We start from the raw sequence: 22,753 nt of genomic DNA, 5'->3' as shown, positions 1-22,753 counted from the left end.
TCTCTGTGATCATTTCCTAAATGGTGTAAGCCAAAATGGAAGTGGTCAGGAAAATATTACTGTTAAAGAAAATTCAAAATAGAATAATGAAAGTAGTGATCAGAAAATGTGAGATTACTTCCTATCAGAAGATCAGTTCTTTTGGCATGAAAGCATTTTGTAGGAGCATGGGCCATGCAAAAAAATTTTTGGACCAATGAGTGTCACAACAAATCCTTTTAACTTTCTAGTTTCAATCCACTAATGTCAAAATGTTTAACTGCAATGAGGCAAAAAGGTTTTATTGTGATTGTAGCATTACATTTAACTTTGTTTAGATTGGCATGTTAATTTTGATACCATATATTTATACCTAATGTTGCAAATTGTTATAAAGCAATGAGAGAGAACCCCTCTTTCTGTGCTTTTGAAATACAGACTTCAAACATTTGCAGAGTTAAATGTTATTCAGTGACAGTGACATTCTCTCACCGGGGCAAATGTCACACCCCATAGTGGCAAGAGGCAGCCTTCAAATTTTTCTACCAGCACTGTTTTCCTTTGAGCTCCATAGACTTCTGGAGTCTGCCTGCCTTGTCACATATAATTAGCAGCTGTTGAGTGAATTGATCAGTTAATTTCCATCTCGCACTCAGATGCATTTAATCCATTAGCTGATGATTCGTAGAGATTTTTTTCCCCTTCACATTTCCTCACCTGTGTTTTGTCAATAGTTAAATGGATTGGGTCACCATTACTCACTGCTTTTCCAAGTCCTTTTTCTTTGATTTCTTTCTTCCAGACCACATGGTACTTTAACAAACACTTGGCATCTAGTCATTTAAATGTCATAATGAATGTCACCTATTTTCCTTTATTATTTGGTATCTCTTCTATTGAACAATCTTTCCAAATAGAAGTCATCCTTCCTTTCTGTAGCCTCTAGCATGATCTAAACACTTCCTTACCGTACTTTTATGTGTTGCTTGGTTAGACACAGATAAAGTCAAGCTACCTTTGAGGTGTCCTGGGATCTTCAGCAGTTCCAGGAGCTGGTTCATGGTTGGTTTTATATGGCTTTTTGAGGAAGAGAATGTCCTTGGATAATACTGTTTTTTCTGCAACGTCTCATGTATACAAATTAAATTTTCTAAAAAGCAACGCAGCCCTCCTACAGCTGCGATCACTGCCACCAGGGCCAGTGTCCAGGTTCCAGGACACTATTGATGGTGTAGGTATTGCCGTACTCTGACATCCTGGCATTCAGGCTGTGTCCCATTGTGTGTCCCATTGTCCTGTTGTGGGAGGGATGTCTAGGCAATGCAGAGTCAGTGGGGTGCCTTCCTGAGCAACGATGTCCATGAGGGCATGTGTGTGGTTAAAAGTGATTTCTTGTAGGGCAGGATGTCCCTGTAACCTTTCAAGGAAACAGGGATGCTTAAGTGTACCACAGGCCCTACACGTGGCAAAAGGTCCCCATGTCTGCAGCTCCATCTTTCTATTCCTGTTGCTAAAGGGGGCAAAATTCAACTCAATACCCCTGGCAGAAGAAGACTATGAACTGTGAGACTTTTTTCCTTCTTCCCTATAGTAAGTGAAAATCCATCAGACCATCATAGTCCGTAACCCTCAGGAAGTCTGTGAACTTCATGAAAACCAAACCTATTGTTAGGAGAGTTACATTCCCTGTACGGCACACGTACCTTCCCCAGGAAATTGCTAGGTACCCTCACAATGAGAATGGTTGGAAGCCACCAACTTAGATCATTTAAACTAAGTTACACGAACACAAAGATCACAACTCCTGGAAACAAACTGTCCACTTTACTGGAATGAGGGACATGCTCGTAATTTCCCAGTAGGCCAAGCACAGCTTCCACTGTGCAAATGGTGAAGCAGATTAAAGCTGCCCTCAACTTTAATACAGTGCCACAGCCCGAGGGCACTACAGTTGAGCTGATCTGGGCACCAGTCAGATCAGAACGGAACTTGGCTCAACAAGATCCCTGCTCTCATTTGATGTCAAATTGAACGCAGCCAGCAGAGCTCCAGCACTCAGCTCAGGGGACCCCAGTCCAGACAGCTGTGTCGTGGCTGCCTGGCTGCTTGCAAAACAGCAGCCAAACACGAGCTCTCAAAGAGGCTGGGGGTTTCAGGAGCAAATGGCAGTATTTATGCCATTTGTGTATATGTGCATGTATCAGTATGTATCTAACTATAAACATATACACATACTAAGTATGTTTATGTTTTTATATGTATGCACACAGATATCCACATAAGTTAGTTTTATGCCATATGCGTTATTTCCTCTGCATGGATTTGTGAAATTCTATGCATGTGCACACACACTTCTATCCAAACTTTCCAAATACCTTGAACAATTGTAAATCTTCAGTGTTTCACTCAGGCTGAAAAGACTAGCTTTTCTACTTGTGTGGCCGAGACGAAGTTTCTTCCTGACTGAAGGAAATACCACCAATACTTCTTCCTGAGGAACAAATCTAGGTTTTTTTTCTTTCTCCTTCCTTCCCTCCCCTCCATGAAAGCTTGGGGCATCAGTGGAGCACGCAGCAGCAGAGGCCATGGGAGGAATGAATCTCAGAGCAGGTGGTGTCCTTCTCTTTCCTGGTGCTGTGCCTGGTGCTTGGTTGAGATCAGCTCATTGCAAGGGTCAGTGAACACATCTTGTCACATGAATGTAAACATCTTTGGATGGCCACAAATGAGGTCACAGGGGGTCTCAGGTTGCTTTGGAAATCAGTCTCTGCCACTCTTAGTCCCTGATCAGAGTTTTTGTTAGGAGCTGACCATCATCTGTGAGCACAAGGTTTGCAAAAGTTCCTGTGTGGGAAATGGTGAGTTGGATGAAACAAAGGAAAGGGATAAAGACACAGATGCATTTCTCAAATAATTGGATCAGATACTGTTCAGTTTGGGAAGCTGTAGTTGCAGGAGGAGAAAAATGTAATGGCTGAGGGCCCTGTACCATTGGTTTTCCTATTCCTCAGTCACATGCAGCAGACTTCGCTGGAGTTCTGAGGGACTGGAAGGAGCCTGTGAGCTCCTCTTTGAAGACATACATGGAAACCTTAAAAAGGTTGGTAAGAATCTCCTTAGCTGTGCAGGAAAGCACCTTGGTGCAGTACTTCCCTGGTACGGCCTGTCAAAGCTGTTCACATCTCAGTGCCATGCTTCCAACTTCAGAGTCAGCAGAGGACTTTGTCTCCCTCCTGGCTTTCCAGCACAGCCACCCCTCTGTGCCAGAGCTGTGCTCTGCTTTACTTCTCTTCCTTTCACATTCCCTCAGCGATGTGGTGCTGTGTTCTACACTCTTTGTCTCCTTTCACAATGGAGTACCTGGCTTCTTGTTCTCAATGTCTTCCCTCAGCACCTCAAGGGAATTCCTGAGGCACATATGCAAAGGCATGTGCCTGCCCTCTTCCCCTTGGACCCCCAGCAAGCCTCTCCACTGCCTTTCTCTTTCGTGAACCAAGTCTCTGTCCCTATCTCTTTATTGTCTCCAGCAGAACTGGATGGACAGCTTGAATCCAAAACAAGCTTCCCTGCCCATCTTGATGGGGAAGCACCTCTCCTTCCCCATTGTCACTACTTCCCTCCTGAGGTAACTCATAAATTGCTCTGAGTCTTTAAATGGGCTGTTATTTCTTCCTTCCATCAGCACTCTCTCACTCATGACTCACAGTGCAGGTTCAGCTTCAATGAATTTATTGGCATGACAAGGTACACAGGTGATGCCAAAGTTGACAACTTAATTCATCAAGCACTACTGTCTTTCTCTCATCTTCACCACACTGTCAGTCCTTTCCTCTTTCCCCCTCCTCAGCTCTCCTTTCTGTCTGTCTTTCTTTGCCTTTCTGTCTGTCTGGCTGTGTCCCCCTGTCTCCCTCCCTTCCCCTCTGACTGCCTCCCCAGGTGATAGTTAGCTATCTCACACTCAAAACAGTCTGTCTCTCTCGACGAATGGAGACATCAATCAGAGGGCTCACCGCAGAGGGAGAGGAATTGGTCTTTACAGCATGTTGGCTGTTTTCTTGCCTTTGCAGCTTGCATGGAAGCAAGGGCTGAGGGCTGCAGTATTCAAACCAACTTATGGAAGCCAAGTTTGCTTTAGGGTTTTTTGGGACTCCAGAAGAATGAGGTGTTGTGCTAGAGGGATAGAAGAAAGGAGAGAAGCCTATCACCCTCAAATGTGTATAGGAAGGTAGAAATATAATTTAAGAAGAAATCCAGCATCTTGACAAAATCCCCCCAGAGGATAAGGTCTCTTTTAAACAGAGTAGCAAATGATCTCTCCTTCTCACCACCCCCCCCCCCCTCCGGTCCCATAATCCTTTGTTGGCATGGCAATTGCCAAAGTGTATGAAGGAAGAGACAGATCCCTCAGGTATCTGTCAGCACTAGATACAATCTAGCCAGGACAGTGTGTGTGTGGCATTTAATCCTCCATACATCAAGCATATGCCCAGGATATAATGTCACACCGCATTTGTGCTGCATCCCTTGTGCCTATTTGTCATGAGTGTCTGCGCCCAATCCAGTGGCAGGTTGATCCATCGTGTGCTGCCATCTCAGCTATATCTCTGCTTTTCTTCAGGCTTTGGCAGAGTTTTCAGAATTGTGTTCTGATGCAAAGTTTCCTTGTATTTTTTATCACTCTTTGTGCTTTGGTGAAATAATTTTTACCGACTCCAGTATATCATGACCATCAGAAGGGAAAATGTGTGAGTGTACCCTTATCATTCATCAGTATCCCTAACTATTGATTATGTTTATATTCCTGTTTAGATGGCACAGTATTTTGAGGGGCCAGCTCTTTACCTTGGGTTTATGAACCAAAGGGCTGATTCTCTCCTTCTTTGCATTTCTTTTCATGTAAGAGTATTTTGTGTTCTCTTTAATTTATACCAGCAGTGGAGCATCAAGCCTGTTTTGTCTGTCTTACATTTGCCCTTTTTGTTCTGCCAAGGAACTTTGCAGCATGTTAATTCCTCATGAAGAACATGTGGGGCTTTGCATATATTCTTGTCTTATTCTCCTGCTCACTTGTTGGAGCTGTTGATGGATAAGGCATCATACCTCTAGTGACACCAGTAGGGTACCAGTCTCTGGGGATGCCATATATCTTGCACACACTGGTTCCCTAAGAGTGAGAATGAGAGCTGAGCCTTAGAAAGGTGGAGCACAAATGTGTAAAACAATCACTGAATGTGGAGTACCAGACCACCTGAGTGATTCCTTCAGTTTTTTAGTAGTGTTGCTTACCTTGATAGCTGTGCTTTTACAGAGGCTCAGATGTGGATGTGCTGTCACAGTAAAGAGACATGGCTTGTGTTTTACATGGGACTTAGTTTTTGATTCCCTACTGCATTTGGAAATGAATGCAGTTTTTTGTTTGTGTTCTTTGTTGAAAATCAGAGGAGATACCTCATTCCTGCTCTGCAGCCAGTAGCACTGGATTTCTGGGGTGGCAAGTATTTGCTTGCAGAATCTTAGATAAAAGTTGTCTGTAAAGATGTTGTCCCACTAAACACAAAGGTGCTGGCAACCCTTCCGGATATAACCTCATCCTTCTGAATGGACAGTGTAGTCTAGGATGATACTTTAGCAGGAAGGTTGGACCAATGACCCATTGTGACCCCTTCTAACCTTATCCATTCTGTGATTCCCTCAGTTTGTAGCACTAAGAGACCAGCAAACCATTAACTTTGAAGAGGGCAGCCTTGAACCACTCTGGGGGAAGAAGGCAGTGTTTTTATGTGTCCTAGTAAAGCTGCAGACTACAAGGAATAAGCCTCATTCCTGGCAGTCTGGGAGAAATTCTCCTTTAATTGAAATGGCCCCAATTCAATGTCATATGTTCACAGAACAAAGCTTTTGGGATTCATCCCTTCCCTCCCTCTGAGATTGTCTGCATGTATGCAGCACATCTTTACCACACAGCAAAGCTTGGAAAGGGAAACAGTAGGAAAATTCCAAGGTGTCAAGGTGTTCTTGCACATGGCTGAACCAAAACAGTGCACTCTCTTTTGGCAGGGAAGCTCCAACTGCAGAAACTGTCCTTCTCAGAAACCTTGGCTCTTGGTTGCTTTGTGGGAAGGAGATCACCACAATCACATCTCAGCTCTAGCCAGCTGCCTACTTTGTTCAAAGATACCTTTACTTCAGGAGTACTGCATTTGGTTTTTCTTCTTTCCTGCTGGATCAGACTTGCATAGATGAGCATTTCTGGCAGGAGGGATTTTTTGCCTTGAACTCTTTGGCTTTCCCTTCTCAGATGGCTGATAACACCCTGGCCTTTAGAAATGAGGCTGCTGCAGCTATCACCAAGCTCAACAATGGCTAGCAAATGAAGGTCTCACAGCTGGCATTTCATAGCTGTGTGTGGTGGGAAAGGCCAACATCTCTGGATCCAGAAATAGCGACAATGCAATCCCAGAAAGCCAATTGTATTGGGCTGCACCCAAAGCAGCATGGCCAGCAGGGTGAGAGAGGGGATTCTGCCCCTCTGCTCTGCTCTGTGAGACCCTCACCAGGAATGCTGCATCCAGCTCTGGAGTCCTCAGCACAGGAAGGGCATGGACCTGTTGGAGTGAGCCCAGAGGAGGGATACCAAGGTGATTAGAGGGGTGGAGCATCTCTTCTATAAGGAAAGGCTGAGAGAATTGTGATTGTTCAGCCTGGAGAACAGAAGGCTTCGAGGTGACCTAATTTCCAGTGCCTTCCTGTAACTAAAGGAATCTTACGAGAAAGATGGAGGAGAATATCGACATGAGCATGTAGTGACAGGTTGGGGAAGTGGCTTCAAACTGAAAGAGGTCAGTTTTAGATTAGGTGTTAGAAAGAAATTGTTCACTTTGAGAGTGGTGAGGCACTGAAACAGGTTGCTGAGAGGTGTGGATGCCACATCCCTGGAAATGTTCAAGGCCATGTTAGATGAAGCTCTGAGAAACCTGATCTAGTAAAAGATGTCCCTGGCCACAGCAGGGGAGTTGGAACTAGATGGTTTTAGGTTTAATATCCATTCCAACCCAAGACATTCTGTGATTCTGTGTAAAAGTCCCAGTATGGATTATTATCTTTGTTCTCCATACTTTTAACTGAAAGCAAATCCAGAATTTCCAAAGTGCTGCTGTAGCTTTCTGCTCCTCCAGAATCCTGAAAGCAATCTTGAAAGGTGGTTACAGCAAGCTGTCCTGCTCCATTTTGCTCACTTCAATGTGTGAGAAAGGAAAGCCTGCTAATAAAAAATATTCTACATGTACCACATGCATTTGATTTGAGTGAGAGGCTTGTCACTGCAAAGCTGCCTTGGTTGAAATTGAACCAGATCCTTGGGTATGTGGTATCCACAAGACACTTTGAGAGCCATATTTATCACCCTGTGGCTTGTCAAAGAGGATGTGGGATAAACCATGGGCAGTCAAGGGAATCTGAGAACAGCCTTTGGAGAGAGATGGCCTCTGTGTGGATGTTCATCAGTGCTTCATGGCCTCTGTGTGGATGTTCATCAGTGCTTCATGATGGTTGTTCTGTTGGTTGTACGCTGTCCCTAATGAGCTGAATATAAGCAACAGCACAAGATCTGAAAACAAACAAACAAAAAAATTGGCTCTGTTTCTGTAGCCAGAGTGGGGTATTAGCTGAAATTAAATTACTTCCCCACTTGCCTTATTAGGACCTTCTCTGGACCTGTACCTCTTGCCCTGGAATGACATAGGCTTTTCTCTGTTATGTTTTCCTCCTCATACCTGGCCAGTGCTCCCAAGTCTATGTCCCAAAGAAGGAGTTAGAAGGCAGGAGCCAAGGGCTGCTGGGACTCAGTTGAAAACCCATAATCTTGGGGGTTTTCTTCTCAACTGACTAATAAAGCATTCCTGTTCTGGCTGCAGTATTTCCTTGAAGCCATCACCCATTCTTGCTGTAAAAGGACTTGTCCAGAGGTGAACAACATCATAGGAGAAGCTCCCTTGGCTCTGAATCAAGCCCTAGAAAGGCTGCATCTTAGGACTCAGCTGCGTGCCATATACATCCAACATGCTTAATGTTCCTGTGAAAAGGTTCTTCTTAAGAAAATTCTCAGAAATGTCTTTGGAGGACCTGAACATTAAGGACTAACTTTTCTTACAGGATTTCTCTTCCAGGATGGCTGATTATGTCTGCAGAAGGAAAGATTTTGTATTGTTTCAGTCCCATAAGTAAATACTTACCAGATTTAAAAAGAACAGTCTAAGGGAATATGTAAACACACTTGAAACAAAGACCAAAAGCTGTGTACATCTGCAGTCCTTAAAATGTTTGGGATTAGGTGGCATTCCAAGAGTTAATCCCTGGGGATTAGCATGGCAAGCACTTCTGTTGTTTTTACACATGTCCTGTGAGGAAGGCTGTGTTGTCACAGCAGGCTCCTCCAGGAGGGTTGGCCATAAAGCTCTTGAAGTCAGTTTTACAAGCAGAAAGAACCATAGCAGCACAAACAAGTGCAAGTGCACAGAGCAGCGCTTTAAAGACAGGAGCTGCAGATGAGTGGCATAAATTCAGTATGCTAATAGAAAAGAAAGGGAAGGGTTGTAGCAAAGAACTTCATATGCAGAGGTGCATATCTGGTGATAAGCAGATATTGGGCATATGCCTGGCTTGTGTTTTGTGCTTTCATTGACATGCTGAGCAGATAACTGAGAACCTGCTCTCCTGAACTGCATCAGGATCCAAAAATGTGGGTTCTGGAAACCTGTGCTTGGGGAGGGCACACCAAAAAGCCAGATGTGGGTGAAATACAATCAGCACTGGGTAAAAGCTGGAGCTTAGGCTCAGAGCTGGAGCTGCTTTAGTGTGCAAGGCTGGCATCCAGTTTTCAAGTGGAGGTGCTGGGCTATGAACAAGAGCGAGACTGCTTTTAACCCTGACCTATCCTGTCACCTTAGTGCACTGATAAACAAGGCTGGATTGAGATTGAAGATGTTCTTTTCTGTGTTTCTCTCAGTGTGGAAGCTAAATAATTTCTCTCTTGAAAATTTAGTGGAGACAAGTTTATAAAAAGTAAAATCAGTGATAATGAGTGTAAGGAATTGAGCCCAGTTCTGTGCTGTCTTTTCCAACAGCTCAGGAATGGGACAGTGCAACACGTTCACACACTGTGCTGCTCTCTGCTAAGAAAGAAAGAATGCACTGGAAGGGCTTTACATGCAATGTTATGTGGAAAAAATAGTCCAGACACTATTGGATGAGGCAGAGCATTCCTTTAAACAAAATGTTTTGGCTTGTAAGCTCTTACTCTTCAGTGTGGTGTGCTCTGACATGCTACCCAGCTCATGGGTAGCTTTGCACATGGCTTTGATTTACAGGATCCTGTCTGCTTCTCTGCTCCCAGGCAGTGCAATATGCACAGTCCCCATCTGGATTTTAAACAATTTCCTGCCTGGCGTCTCAGCGGGTGAGGCTCCAGCTGCTTGATGGGGGGAGCTCACCAAGATGCAGGCCCAAGCTCACAGCCCCTGTGCCTCTCTTTGCCTGGCCTCTCTGGGCTTCAGCAGTGATGCTTGATGGAGATCAGCTCGAGTGGCGCAGAGCAGTGGGGGAGCACACTATGGGTTGGGAACTGCAGATCTTTTAAAGCGGTTTCCATGCTCTGGCTGTCACAGACTCTTCCCTAAAGGCCACGTGATGAGGCACTCCCTTTCAGACAACATAAAGACGGAATTTTTACACCTTGTGGAAACTCTGTAGTGTATTTTGAGAGGTTTTTGTTTGCCAGGGGATTAAAAAACAAAACCAAGCCTTCAGCGTTTGCCTCTACTTCACAGAAGCTTTAATGCTGAGCGAGGTATTGGCAGAGTGAAACAAGCCTAGCAGAGTGAAAGGTCAGAACGCTCTTTCAGAGTCCACTCTCTTTAATGAAGTTCAACAACTTCCCTCTCTGCCCTCTCTCTCTGCTGACAGCCTCGTCTCCCTCTGGCTGAGGCTGCAGCGTGAATCAGACCGTAAAAAACACATCTTGGGTCTGATGTCACATTTCTTCTGTAGAATGCTTCAGAAACATTATCATGCCACATCCCAAAGGGTGTCTGAATTTTACTTTCCAGCCCTCAGCTTGCTCCCTTTGCGGACTTTAGCATCAACAAGCTGTTTCTTGTTACGGCTGTAAAGAGCTGTGATTAGCCTGCTGCAAGCATAAGAGGGAAATTAAACCATTTAGTTGTGTTTAGCAGCTCAGCCCCTTCTTCAGGTTCTCTTTTCACCACTAAACACTTTAACTAAACAATGACTAATGAGGCCAATTTGCTGTCAATTAATTGCCCCAGGAAAGGACCCCTAATTGTGGTGAGCAAGGTGGCTGTTCTAAAGTACTGAAGAACCATATGATGGTCAGCATCCCCCCTACCTCTGCTTTGGGGCTTATTAGCGTTTTATATAAAGTGCTGTTAATTGGGATCTGAGGATAAGGAAATAAGAACTCTCAAGGCTAATTGATAGGCACCTGGGGAGGGTTTTAGTGGCTGCAAAGTTCCTTTGACTTTGGAGAGAAGTCCTGATGTTTTCTTTTTTTTTTTTTTTTGCCCTGAGAGCTGGTGACTCCTGTGTATTAGTGGGTGGGACTCTTAATTTTAGCCAACAGATGGGGGTCCTACTAGCTTACAGAGAGGAAGGAAATAGGCTGGGGGAAGCAGCTAATGAGGATATATGGAAGGAATTGAGAATTTTTCCATTTGTATCCAAGGTGCCCTTTTTCGGACAAGCAGTTAGACCACTTAAATGAAGCTTATGGGCTTTCTTAGGCAGTTGCAATACTGTTTCCATCTGTGTCTTGGAGGTATTAAGTATCTTTTGCTGTATTATAGGTCTGTAGACTGGGAATAAGAGCTGAATTTTTTTAATGATTTTGTGACTTATTGACAAAATACTGTACTGTTGAGCAGTCTTGGAATTGTAGACTGGGGAGTAGCTGCCCCCACAGTGGTAAGCTCCATCCAAGGATCTTAGATGTAGGACACTGTTTACCCAGAGGGAAGAGTCCAGGCATCTGACTGAATTTCGTGTGAGTGCATTTACATGGCTCAGGGTTTTCTAACTAGGTGTCCATTCTCCCTCTGTTTGCATTTTTTGTTGTCATACCCGACTTGAGTTCTTAGTCCTGTGCTTCCTGCCCTTTTCTCACAAACCCATCCTCCTACTGCACTGAGGTATCATGTGGGGCACCATGAAAGCAGAGTGCCATCAGTGCAGGAGCCAGGGACTATTGCCCCCAGCCTGTGAGTACCCCTTGTACAACTTCTGCTAAGCAGTGGTTCCCACTCCTGCCACTTTGTGCTTGTGCTGTGTCTAGGTGCTCTGGTCAAAAGGCAGGGATCTGAATTTTTTGGGAGCTGTGGCATAGGTCAGGTTCAGCATAAACAACGTTAGGAAAAGATCTCTAGAAGCAGTGCTTTAGCAAGGGTGGCCTTGATGCTTTCTTGTGCCATCCCCCACTGCACCCCTGGAAGGGCACTAATGAGCTTGTCTCCTGCATGTGAACTCATGTCTCTTGACCTTTGGGCTCACTCATTTACTGACATTAGGGAAGTAGCACTGCTCCTTGCCTCCTTCCATAGCCTTGAATCAGAACACTGATCCAGCCCGCCCACACCATCCCAGGTAATATCTCAGGAGGAGTTTCGAGCTCTGAAGGGCTTTGGTCATAAAAGGCAAGGATAACAGCAGCAGATGTTTGTGTGTTTGCTTGTTTGTGGTTTCCTTGCTGCCTCGTGTATGCAGCCCCTGGTCTGTAATAACTGCTATAGCGGGTGTTTTTGTGGAAACAAATCACCTGCTTTCATCTGGAGAGCAACAGTGATTGTGCTGGGGGAGCATGATCTATTTTTCATGTCTCAGTCTTTCTTATTATTTAAATTAATGTGAGTTGCACTTGTCACGAAGTGAAGGATTGACGGCAATTAACTAGAACAGCCTCGGTGCAAACTGTTTCTGCACAAGCTAGTTCTACCCAGCTCTGTCACTGTATCTTTCTTGGGACTTAAAATCTGCCACACCAGCTCTGACCTTGTACCCCTCCTGCCCTGCTGCCCTCCCAGTCCAGGGCACCCTACAGTATCTCTGCCCTTGTCTCACTCCTGCCTTGCATCTCTCCTTCTCTTCCAATGTGAGCTTCTCTCATGGAGAATGGCCACTGGTTACTTTGGGATTTGTTATTTGCTGTCAGTGACATGGAAAATGAGATGCTGGACTGGCATCAGCCTTGTGCCGTAGATGTGAAATGTAGAAGAAACAAATATGTGAGTTTTAAGCCATTCCTCTCAGTGTTCATTCCCATCTCTCCAGAATCAGTCCCTGGTGTGGGTGGGGCATCCTCCCTGTCTGGGGATGGAGGAGTGGGGTACTACAGTGTGCTTCCTTTCATGGCTCTGCTCCCCACCCCAACCAGGGACATCCTAAGCCCATTGTAATGGATACTCAATATGATTTACACTGAAAGAGCAGAAAAATATGTCAATCCTATCTTTTTCATCAGTACCTAAGACCCTGGCAGTGCTTTCCGATGGTCCTTGGAGCCAGATGGGTCCAGCAGCAGCCTGGTTTCTCCTGAAGTAAAAAGCTGTTAGTCAAATTATGAAAATGCCTGTAAGTGCTGTTGAGCTGTAGTATTTGCCCTGCTGTGGGGCTGCAGCTTGTGGGTTTGCCCCTGCTAATGGTTTGGAGAGACCAGTCACAAAAGAATTTTCCACTTGAGGGTCAACAGGAGATGGCTGGGCAAATAGAGGCTGTGACACCCAGGAGATTCTGGTCCCGGGAGGTTTTATTCTCAGCAATCCTTCTTTCAGCAGTCTGGGACCTGTGAAAACATAATACAACCCACACAAGGGGAAAAATAATAAGGTCAAAGCTTCTCATTTTAAGGTTGTCCTAAAAAGGTGTGTGCAAAGTAATGACAAGTGCCAAGGAGGCAATGCTAACTGTTGCTGGTGCTGACAGTTCTGGCATTTTAACATGCTGGCTTGACGCCCTGAAAATTAAAAGTCTCTGACTTTTTATCTGAGTGAAATTATTGTCCACTGGCTTTGGATTCTAAACAGATGAAGCCAAGCCAGGTTTTAAATTTAGAGGGAAATTATTTCCTGCCCTATTCCTCCTTGTCTTAGCCTTTCCTTGCCTTCTGACTGAGGTGCCAGCTGAAAGGAACCAGCCATTATATTCCTAACAGGATTTCAGTCTGGGATGTCCTTTTCACCCTCATCTGAAAAAGTGGCAAGACAGATATGACCATCTGGACACATGCTCTTCCTCTTGGGCATTCAGTAGGCATGGTCAAAACTGCTTGTACTGGCTGAGTTTACTTGATCCTCTGTAAAGTAAAATATCTTGACGGCTTTGGAGAACAGCAGTTTATACATGTCCCAGCTGGAGCTCTGCTGCTGCCATGTCGTGGCTTTTGCTGCTCTTTCCTCAGCCATTTTGGCTGGCATTGCACCATTCTACTAGGACTTCACACTGGCCCACAGCTTCACCTGCTAGTCCTGCTTTAGTCCTTGGTTTGTTGCATGGCTTTTTTTCCTTATGCAAATGTTAACACCTTGAGGTTATGTTAATATTCCCAAAATGTGGTATAGCCACTGGTTTTACTCCTGGGCTCTCCTTACCCAGTGAGCACCATGGATAAATTGTGCTCCAAAGTCACTGTCCTTGTGTCCCCTGACAGAACACCTGGGCCACAACTTTTGCAAAAATAGCAGCCTCTGATGTTCTTTCCCAGACTAAGCCCCTTTGTCCTCTCCTGTGTATGTTGGTCTTCTATCAGGTCTGAGGTGGCCCTCCAAGTTGCTTTGTTCTCAGTAAGTAAGAGTAGTACTTTGGATTTTGGCACCAGAACTTTCAGGGCTCTGCCAGCCTGCAGATCTGCTAGCTGGAACACTGAGCAGGTCTGTCCTGGGCCATAGGACAGGATGTTCCCCTCATCCACTGGAAAAGAAAGGAAGAGAGTTTTCTGTATCTCCAGGGATAAGTTTCCATCCCCTCTCTGAGGAGCCCTTTTTGAAAGTAAAAGCTTTTCCCTTATTTTCAGTCAGAATTTTCCCTACATTGCAGCTCATGTTAGCTGCTTTTCAGTGTTCACTGCGCACCTCTGAGAAAAGCCTGCCTCTGTCTTTTCTGCACATTCCCACTCATTTTTTTTAGAGAGCAGTAAGATCTCCCTCAGCCTTCTCTTCTTCAGACTGAACAGACCCATCTCTCTTAGGTTCTTCCCATCTTGGGAGCCTTCCAGTGGACTTGCTCCAGTGTGTCTATGGCCTTCTTGTTCTGGGGAGCCTGAAATTGATCTAGTACCTGAGATGTTGTCTAATAGGCACCATGTAAAGGGTTTTAGATGCTTCCTTCCACTTGGGGGGTTATACTCTTGCTAATACAACAGAGGACGTTTGGTCTTTGCTGCAAGGGCATACTGCTAACTCATGCTGAACCTGAAGGACCCCCACGTGTCACTGCTTGAGCCTAGAACTTTTTCCCTTCCAGAAAATATCAATGTGGTTGGTCCCTAAAGAAGGACTGTTATTGTGAGGTTTATTCTACCTGTCTAACACAGTATTGCATCTTCTTAATCAAGTAATTGGTAACAACCATCAAGGAACAAGAGTGATGCTGTGATATCTCTGATCCTTACATCTGAGCTAGTTCACCATCCAGAGCTGGGTACATGCCAGCCACTGCTTTGCAATTCTATTCCTCTCCTTTCCCACCTGTCTTTCTTAGAGAGCCTGTATCTGAGTGACATGCCAGTCCTGAACTGTCTCACCCCAGCTCCATCATCCCAATGGTTTTTCACACACATCCCTCTGTGAATCTGTGTGAACATCAGATTCCTGCTGGTTTTCCACCATGATGCTTGCCACTGGTGCACAGGCATTTGAGGTGGGCCCCCAGCTGTCCTGCTTTCACAAGGCATGCAAAAACCTTCCCCATTGTGTTGCCCCTGGCTGCTCCCTCACTGCCCTCTGCATTGTCACTTCTCCACAGGTCACAACAATCCTTCCCCAGTGCCCCTGGCTTCAATCCCTCCTTGCCTGGCTGAGTGAGTCTGTTGGAAAATAGATGTCTGCCTCACTTTACTCTACAGTCCCCTTCCTTCATGGGGGTGCCATGGCCATAGATACTCAAAAGTTGTCCGTGAGTTTGGGGCCTACAGAGAGGGGCTAATGAGCTGTGGGTTGTAAACAACATTCCTGTGAATCCAGCAACACAGCTGGAAGTAGTGAGTTGCTCTGTTCAGGCTTCATTTCCTTTTCCCCACCTAGCTTATAGGCAGTGTTGCCTCAAAAGGACCATCAGCCACTTCTGCCAGGCAGGGGGAAGGGGAAGCTGCTGTCTGTTTACTCTGTGGTAAGCAAACCAGAAAATTATGTTGTTTCATTCCTCTCTACGCACAAATTTGGAAGCTGAAAATATATTAAAAAAAAAAAACTAGAGGATTCCTTTTTAGTGAAAATCCCTCACCACCTGACATGGGGTGTGAAGCATGGAAGCAAGACATGGGTGTGAGAGAGGAAAGACTGCAGCAGCTGGCACAGTCCACACCTGGAAGTGCCTCTTCAGGTCCCAATTCATGGTCGCTCTGGTGCCATGACACAAACTCAGCTTGGAAAGTTTTTAAGGATCTTGAATGTCCATGTCATGGCTGATCTTGTGAATCTTAAAGATTCTACTGTGCCTTTGGTGCTCTGCCATGGGTGGTGCAGTCATCCAGAGACTGCCTACTTCAGGTAGTCCATGGGGGATCCCTCTTGGCTGAAAGGTGTCACAGAAACCAATAACTAATTCACCTTTTGAGTCAGTGCCTTGAAGCCTGGCATCCTGCAGGAGGATGCAGAACTCTATCTGGGACTTCCCAGAGTGTAAGAATTAGCTGGGATGATACTTGGAGCCTGCTGATCCCTTCCACACAGCCTTGAGGTAGGCAGGCAGGTCCTGAGAAGTCATTTTATGAAGACCTCCAAACTTGTGCAAACACAAAGCATTGTAGTTGCAGCAAAGGCTGTTTCTAAGCTGTAGACCCTTGAAATACAAACTACACACCAGTACATACTACTCTGATGTAATTTCAGAAACCCAGCTAGTAGTGAGAGGGGTGCAGCCTGTGAGGTGAGTTTGTGGCTGCCTCTGGTTAATAGGTAGGTAATTGATTAAGCCAGGCAAGCTGCCCTCCATAATTCTGCTTATAACAAGGTCAAACTTTCTTTTGTCTTCACAGTTCCACCAAAGATCTCCAATATCTCCTCGGACATCACCGTGAATGAGGGCAGCAATGTGACCCTGGTTTGCATGGCAAATGGGCGTCCTGAGCCTGTCATCACCTGGAGGCATCTCACTCCCACAGGTAAGAAATCCAACTGGATTCAATTTGTGAACTGTACAGTAGTTCCCTTCTCTTCCAGCATCAAAGAAAATTTCAGTAGCAATATAGGCAGCTATAGAAAAGTGGCAAGAATCTTAAATGTACTTCAAGCTTGTTTTGAAGAATGAATTCCCAGGCACAATAACCAAGTTTTCCAAGTGAACAAATGAAATTACTTCAATAGATGCTCTGCAGAATTGGACCTGTAATTCTATTTAGCTTAGGTCTTCATCTAGTTGTCCCAATCTCTACTGCTGGTAATGCACAGCACAGTGGTGGAGATGAAATGCTGCTGGTGCTAGACTGAGGGAAAAGGATTTCTGTTGAGACACTGCATAAAAGAGGTTCTTTCTGAAAACCATGGTATTTGCTTCCTACTGATTTGCCTTAAAAAGGAGAGGCAAACAGTGGCCCAGTTTATTTCATACCGCTCTCCACTTTGGCAGACAGCCAAAAGTCCTGTGTCTTCTGAGGTGACTAAAGAAGGCAATTGATCTTCAAGGTGAGTGAAGAGCAGGATGGTAACAGAATAATGGAGAACTCACCATCTTTGTTCTGCTGTCTGACTGTGCCCTCCATGCTCAAGGATGTGGCAAGGTTGGGAGGAGAATGTCTTTTTAGTAGCCAGACTCTGTGGGGTTAGCAGCTTGGGTTGCAAGGAAACCTTCAACCCCTAAAGATTTAACAGTAGGATGAATACAAGAGGTAGGTTTCTACCCTTCTGTATCATTTCCTTGGAGGAGAGAAAAACTTTTATCTGATTTCTTTTCCTATCAGATATTCTTTTATCTAAAATGCATGGGAAAATCATTGATTAGCCCCATATGAACGATCTTCTGTGGTACTCCCATATATATAAAGGGTTAAAGAGGATTTGAGGAAGGCAAAGAACAAACATTCCGCATGTGCTACAGATAGTCCAGCTTTCTATTGCAGTTCAACAGCCAGAAAAGGGGAGAAAAGTGAGCCAGAAAGTGTTGCAGAAAGAAAGTTGGAGAGAGAAAGGTAGAATGACACACTGGAACAGAGCTTAATCTAAGGGCTACATCCAGAACCCCCTGGATTTGGAGCCTGTGGTTGAGATTGGGGTTACTTAAATTTCCTGCCTTGTGTCTTCAGCCAAACCAAAGTTCTCCTGAGCTTTCATGTATATGAAAGCTAGATATGCAGTCTGTATTTCTGGCCCATTTCTTGCAATTCCAAGAGAAAAAAGATGGGGAAAGCCTGCCAAGAAGAGGTGAGAGCAGGGCTGATTAGGGGAACACTAGTCATCTGTGGTATTATCATCACATCCTGACTTTCCTCTTCTGGTTTGGTTTTTTTTTGGTTTTTTTTTTTTCAAAATTAAGTATGACTGTGCCATTTACATTCATAGGAGAAGAGAACTTATTTTTTTTCATCTTTAATTATGTATATAGAATCTTCTAGCTCTGGTATTTCTGTTCTTAAGGCTGACTTCATATCAAATCTTCCATATTACTGCTGCATCAGTCTTTCAGTTCTCTTTTTTGTATCCAACTAAAAGATACTCCCTAGCTACTCTGTGAGCACAGCCTAACACTGAGTTAAGGGCGTTAAATCTTCATGAAATCTAAATGCTTTCTTCAGAGCAGTGAGAAGATTCTTGTCCTGACTCATCATTTTGGCTGTTGCTGCTTTGTGGGAGTTGGTTTTTGTTTGTTTTTTTTTTTTATTTGCACCACCTATTTCACTGTATCAGACACAGAATTTTTTTTTCTCCTTTTTTACAAAAGTCTCCACAGAACAAATCCTCACTCTGGCTATCCCCTCTAGTTAGCAACAGAACTGAAGAATCCCATCCCTACTCTGACCGTGGGGACAGTTTTCTTGGCTCTGTTGTTCAGTTTTCCAGCAGGTTCCTTCACATTTTTTCTCCCATGCTGTGTGTCTCAGAGGTGTTGCCTTGTTAGCATCCCTCAGCACCATCTCACTGACTCCTTTCCAATCCCTCCTCAGTCCTCCTCCCTACAGTGAAGCCTGCCAAGCACCTCCTGTGTAACAAACTAGAGGTTATGATGAAGGGCAGGCAGTCCTCAGTCTGTCACCTCCATGTGTTACTGATTGTGGTTCTTTCTTTTTCCCCATCTGAACCCATCTGCTGTCTTTTACAGATACAGAGGAACTGCTTTCAGGCAGACATCAGATCTTTGAGCAGGATAAAGCCCAGTAAAACACTTGTCTCAAAATGGAAGACAGAAGGGCTTCTTTTAAATGTTTTCCTTGAGGTTGACAATTAATATAAATTCCAAATCCCTTCCAGAGCTGCTGCTGTTGAAAACGTGTCTTATCTTGGAATCTCCCTTTTCCAGAACTGCAAGGCATTTTGGCTCCATTTATGCGAGTTTTGAAGCCATCTGCTATGCATCAAAGAGCTATTTTAGATCATTGTAAAGGTTTCTAAAATATATCCCTCTCCTTCAATGTTTTTATAGTTAAACTTGAGACTGAAGAACTGGAATAAAGAGTTATTGAGCTTGTGTGGGAGATTTTGAATGGCCAGGTAGTGGAATTAAACCCGTATCAGGGGGTGAGAGGGCCAAATTACATTTTTCTTTGTGCACTCTCCTCCAGGAGTTCATTAGCAACTTTGTCTGCTGTTTCTTTCATTCATTGACTTCATTAATAGAGTTTTTTGGCTAATTACTTGAGTTAGGACCACAGAAATGATTGAATTCTTGTTGGCTGGGAAGTGGAAGATACAAATTCAAAGGGAAGGCAATGTTGGTACTTAGGCAGAGAAGGTAGGGATGCATGTGATAGTTCATTTAAATGCTGCAATCATAGCTTAGTTATCTGCCTATCTGGGAAGCTAAAAAATTGATTTATAAATTGCTGTGTTGCTTCCTGTTCTGGTTGTTCAGTGAGCAGTTGAACCAGACATTTTTCTCACTTCAACTATAAGTCCTGATCCCCTCAAGCAGCCCACAGGAAAAAACCTCTCCTAACCCTGTGAGAAAGCTAAAGTGTGACTGAGGTTGATGACTGTAGCACTGGCACCTGGGAGGAAGGCAGGTAAGGGGAAAAATACTTTAATAATTCAATGGCAAAAAGACAATACAGATCAGCTTTAATTTGATGAAACCGGAATGACATTCCTTGGAATGATGCAAGTCCTTGCTCTCCTCTTACATTCCTCTTCAGATGATTGGCAGATTGTATTTTGACAGAGCAGGTGGGGAGAGTCACTGAGACCCTTTTCTTTTTCACCTGAGAGGCCAACATTGGCAAACTGGTCTGAGTAGTTGTGGATTTAACAAGCATTGTCTGGGAGCACAAGCAGCTTCATTAGCTCTTCTCCTCCGGCCAGCAGAGCTCTTTTCTGGGATCACTGACCTGCACCTTCCAGCAGCAGGCCAGCAGGTCCCTCCTTGCACATAGTCTGATCCCTTTTCTGTGATTCAGGACACAGCTGCAGGCTTGTTAAGTCTGTCATACCTGAAGACTTTTGCCAACCTGGTTTGTGATGGTAAGCCATGGCAAAGACCATAAAACTGAAGATCTGAACTGGATTTGTCAGAAAACTGTGATGTGCTCATTTAGAGTGGGGGTGAGTATTGATGGTGTCCTATGCAGTCTGCATGAATTAGCAGTTGCCAGCATTAGGAATACTTCACTAGGGAACACTCCATAGTCTCATCTCTTGAAAGGGACAAAACCCAGTTTCTTTGTACCAAGAGTGGGTGGTACCCTATTGTTTTATTCTCCTTAATATTAGCTCATTAACCTGCCTAATCCATGCCCCACCAAGGTATAGATTATTTTTTTTCTCTGAATGCAATAACCTCAAATATCCCATAGTTGCACCACATCCTGGACAAAGTCCTGACCAAGGACCATTTATCACTTATCACACTTACATGATCTGTGAGGGATACCACAGGCAGCCTACCCATCTGTGGGTGCTCTGTTTTCCCTGTACCTTGCACCAGGATAACAACTAACATAGCCAAAAAAAGACTCCAGTGAAATAGTTCAAAGATGGTAGCCAATGCCTGCTTTCAAGCCCATCTTAGTTTTTCTTCACATCTCTACTGACTTATGTTTATTCAGGCTAATGTGTCTTCTCCCTGCCTGCAAGCTGCTGAGATCACAGTCCAGAGTATAATTTATCATTTCTCATCTCTATGTCTTATTCAGAGTCAAACTAGGTGCCTGGTTGACTGAAAAAGAGCTTTCTGGGAAGAAGAAAAATTAATGTACATTCATATCCTTACCAATGAACTCTCAAGGGAAGCCCTAAAGAGTGGCCTCTTGTGAATTGGGTTTGCAGCAATACAAACATGGACAGTTGTTGCAAGGTCTCTGGATTACCAGAGATCTCACTGCTAATCCTTTTGCTGTGCATGGGCAGGCAAATGCGGAAGAAAAAGCCATCTCCTGTCCTGAGAAGCTTGTACTTGAGAGCTCACAAAAGCAGTACCATTTGTGTTTCTGCTTCTTTGCCACAAAGCAGAGTGATTGAAACCTTCCCAAGGGCCTTGCTTGTGGGTGCTCTGGCGAGTGCCTTTAGCACCCATGCTGATGGCAGCCTGAGAGCTGGTGACAGGGAGACACAGCTATATTGACTAAAGTTGAATTGAGTTACCAGCTGAGGAACAAGCTTCCCTTTTCCTAGAGAAGCTACAGAATATGAAACCTGTATAAAACACTAGGTATCCCATTATGGATACAACTTCTTGGCCTCAGCCCACCAAGGCCACTTGATGGAGAAGAAAACACTCTGGATTCTTCCAAATTCCACCTGACAGTCTAAAGAAACCCACTTTGGCTCAGAAAAAGAGCTTAGTTATTACAGTGGTAATCACAACATAAGAAGGACCAGTCTAGTGCAAAGCAGATAAGTATTGATTGCAACGCCCAAGTTTCATGTCACAGCATAAAATGAAAGGAGATGAGAAGGCTTGTCAAATATGCCAGTCTGATTCTCCCTAGAGGGTGCTAGAAATTCACATTGAGTCTTAGGGAATTTACCGTAGCCTGGGAAGTTTAGGAGGGATAGAGAATACAGAACTGTGCCGGCATGCCCTGTGTAATTGAGATGGTATACATATAATATGTTTATAAACAGCTGTAGAACTCATTGCCATGGAAAGTTATTTAAAGATGAGAACTTGGCAAGACTCAACCAGCTTGTGTATTCCTGAGGATAATGTGAACAAATCTGGATATTCTTGTTATTCACAATAAAAATATTGAAAAGGATTTTAAACTTCATGCTTTGGGGCTCAGAGATCAGGATAAGACCTAAAGTGAAAGAGACAGATTATCTCACACCCCCGCTCACTTGTGTATTTTCCTTCAGTGCATGCCAGTCTCCTCGTAGAGCTGAGCATTGAAGCAAGAGGAGACAGAGAGCTTTCTGAAGGCATGAGTTAAGAAGGCCATATTGGTCACAATGGGCAACTTCACTCATTATGTCCTGTGTTAGCTTGCTTCTCATTGCTGCCAAGTCCAAAGCCTTGTTGCTTCACTTAGTATTGCACAGGGAAACCCAGTTTATGCCCAAAGAAAGTAACAAGCAGAAAACCCTCAGCCAGAGTCACCACAAGTCAGCCCTGTGGTCAGTAGGTAGCAGTGGGAAACAGATTTTCTGGTTATCTAAAGCATTTGTATTTAGGCCATCTTTCTGCTGCTCTCCTAAAACTTTAGTAATACAATTGTACAGGAAAGCAGCCTTGTTTTGGGAAGCATGGGGTGGGGGTTTTTTTGTTTGGATTTGATGGGGGTTTTGTGGCATTACTGTGCCAGTTCTTATTTCACAACCTTCCCCCCATGAAACTGTCTCAGGAAACTTGAGGTTTACAAGATGTTTGTTTAACAAAACTGAGGCAACTGATGGTTTTTTAAACAGATCTCCTTTTCCTCTTTTTTTTTTTTCCTTCTTTCATGTTCAAAATACGTTCTGGTAAAACATCTTCCACAGAGACCTTGCACTTTACCTCTTATACACTCCCAGTTTGTTTTAGCACACTTTCTGAGATGTCTTTTTCTCTCTATTTAGTCTTCATCTTATCCAATATGTAGGGGAAAAAAAAAAAAGGAAGAGGATGCTGGCTCATAAAGAGCCTGGGAAACAAGCCAAACTTTCAACTTTTTCAGGTCTTCTCCAGAAGGCATCTAAAGTTGTTTCAACCTCTATTTGCTTCCCACTAACACTTGTTCCACATTTCTTATATTTTTAGAGGACTGTTTTTCCTAGGGCCCACAAGCTAGATCCACATTGCCTCCTTCCTCACCTGTAACAGACTTAAGTTGTGATGGTTCTCTCTCCTCAGCACACTTTATCTTCTTTCTTCTATGCCCAGCAACACATGCACTGCACAGGGATCCTTCCTCTTGTAATCACCTTGCAAT

General features: G+C 44.2%; 1 protein-coding gene across 3 annotated transcripts in view; it reads left to right on the top strand.

Moving 5' to 3' along the window:
* The window catches only part of LSAMP (limbic system associated membrane protein), a 988,586-nt gene that overhangs the window by 860,154 nt on the left and 105,679 nt on the right, over positions 1–22,753 (top strand). For all 3 annotated transcript variants that reach the window (XM_066572102.1, XM_066572100.1, XM_066572103.1), the window contains one exon: positions 16,235–16,360. In XM_066572102.1, coding sequence (XP_066428199.1) covers positions 16,235–16,360 — 126 coding nt within the window. The remainder of the gene's footprint in view (positions 1–16,234; positions 16,361–22,753) is intronic.

The sequence above is a fragment of the Molothrus aeneus genome, chromosome 2, assembly GCF_037042795.1.
Source record: "Molothrus aeneus isolate 106 chromosome 2, BPBGC_Maene_1.0, whole genome shotgun sequence".
In the NCBI taxonomy this organism is placed as follows: domain Eukaryota; kingdom Metazoa; phylum Chordata; class Aves; order Passeriformes; family Icteridae; genus Molothrus; species Molothrus aeneus.
Note: the sequence above shows the minus strand (reverse complement) of the source record. Positions and strands in the feature narration are given on the sequence as shown.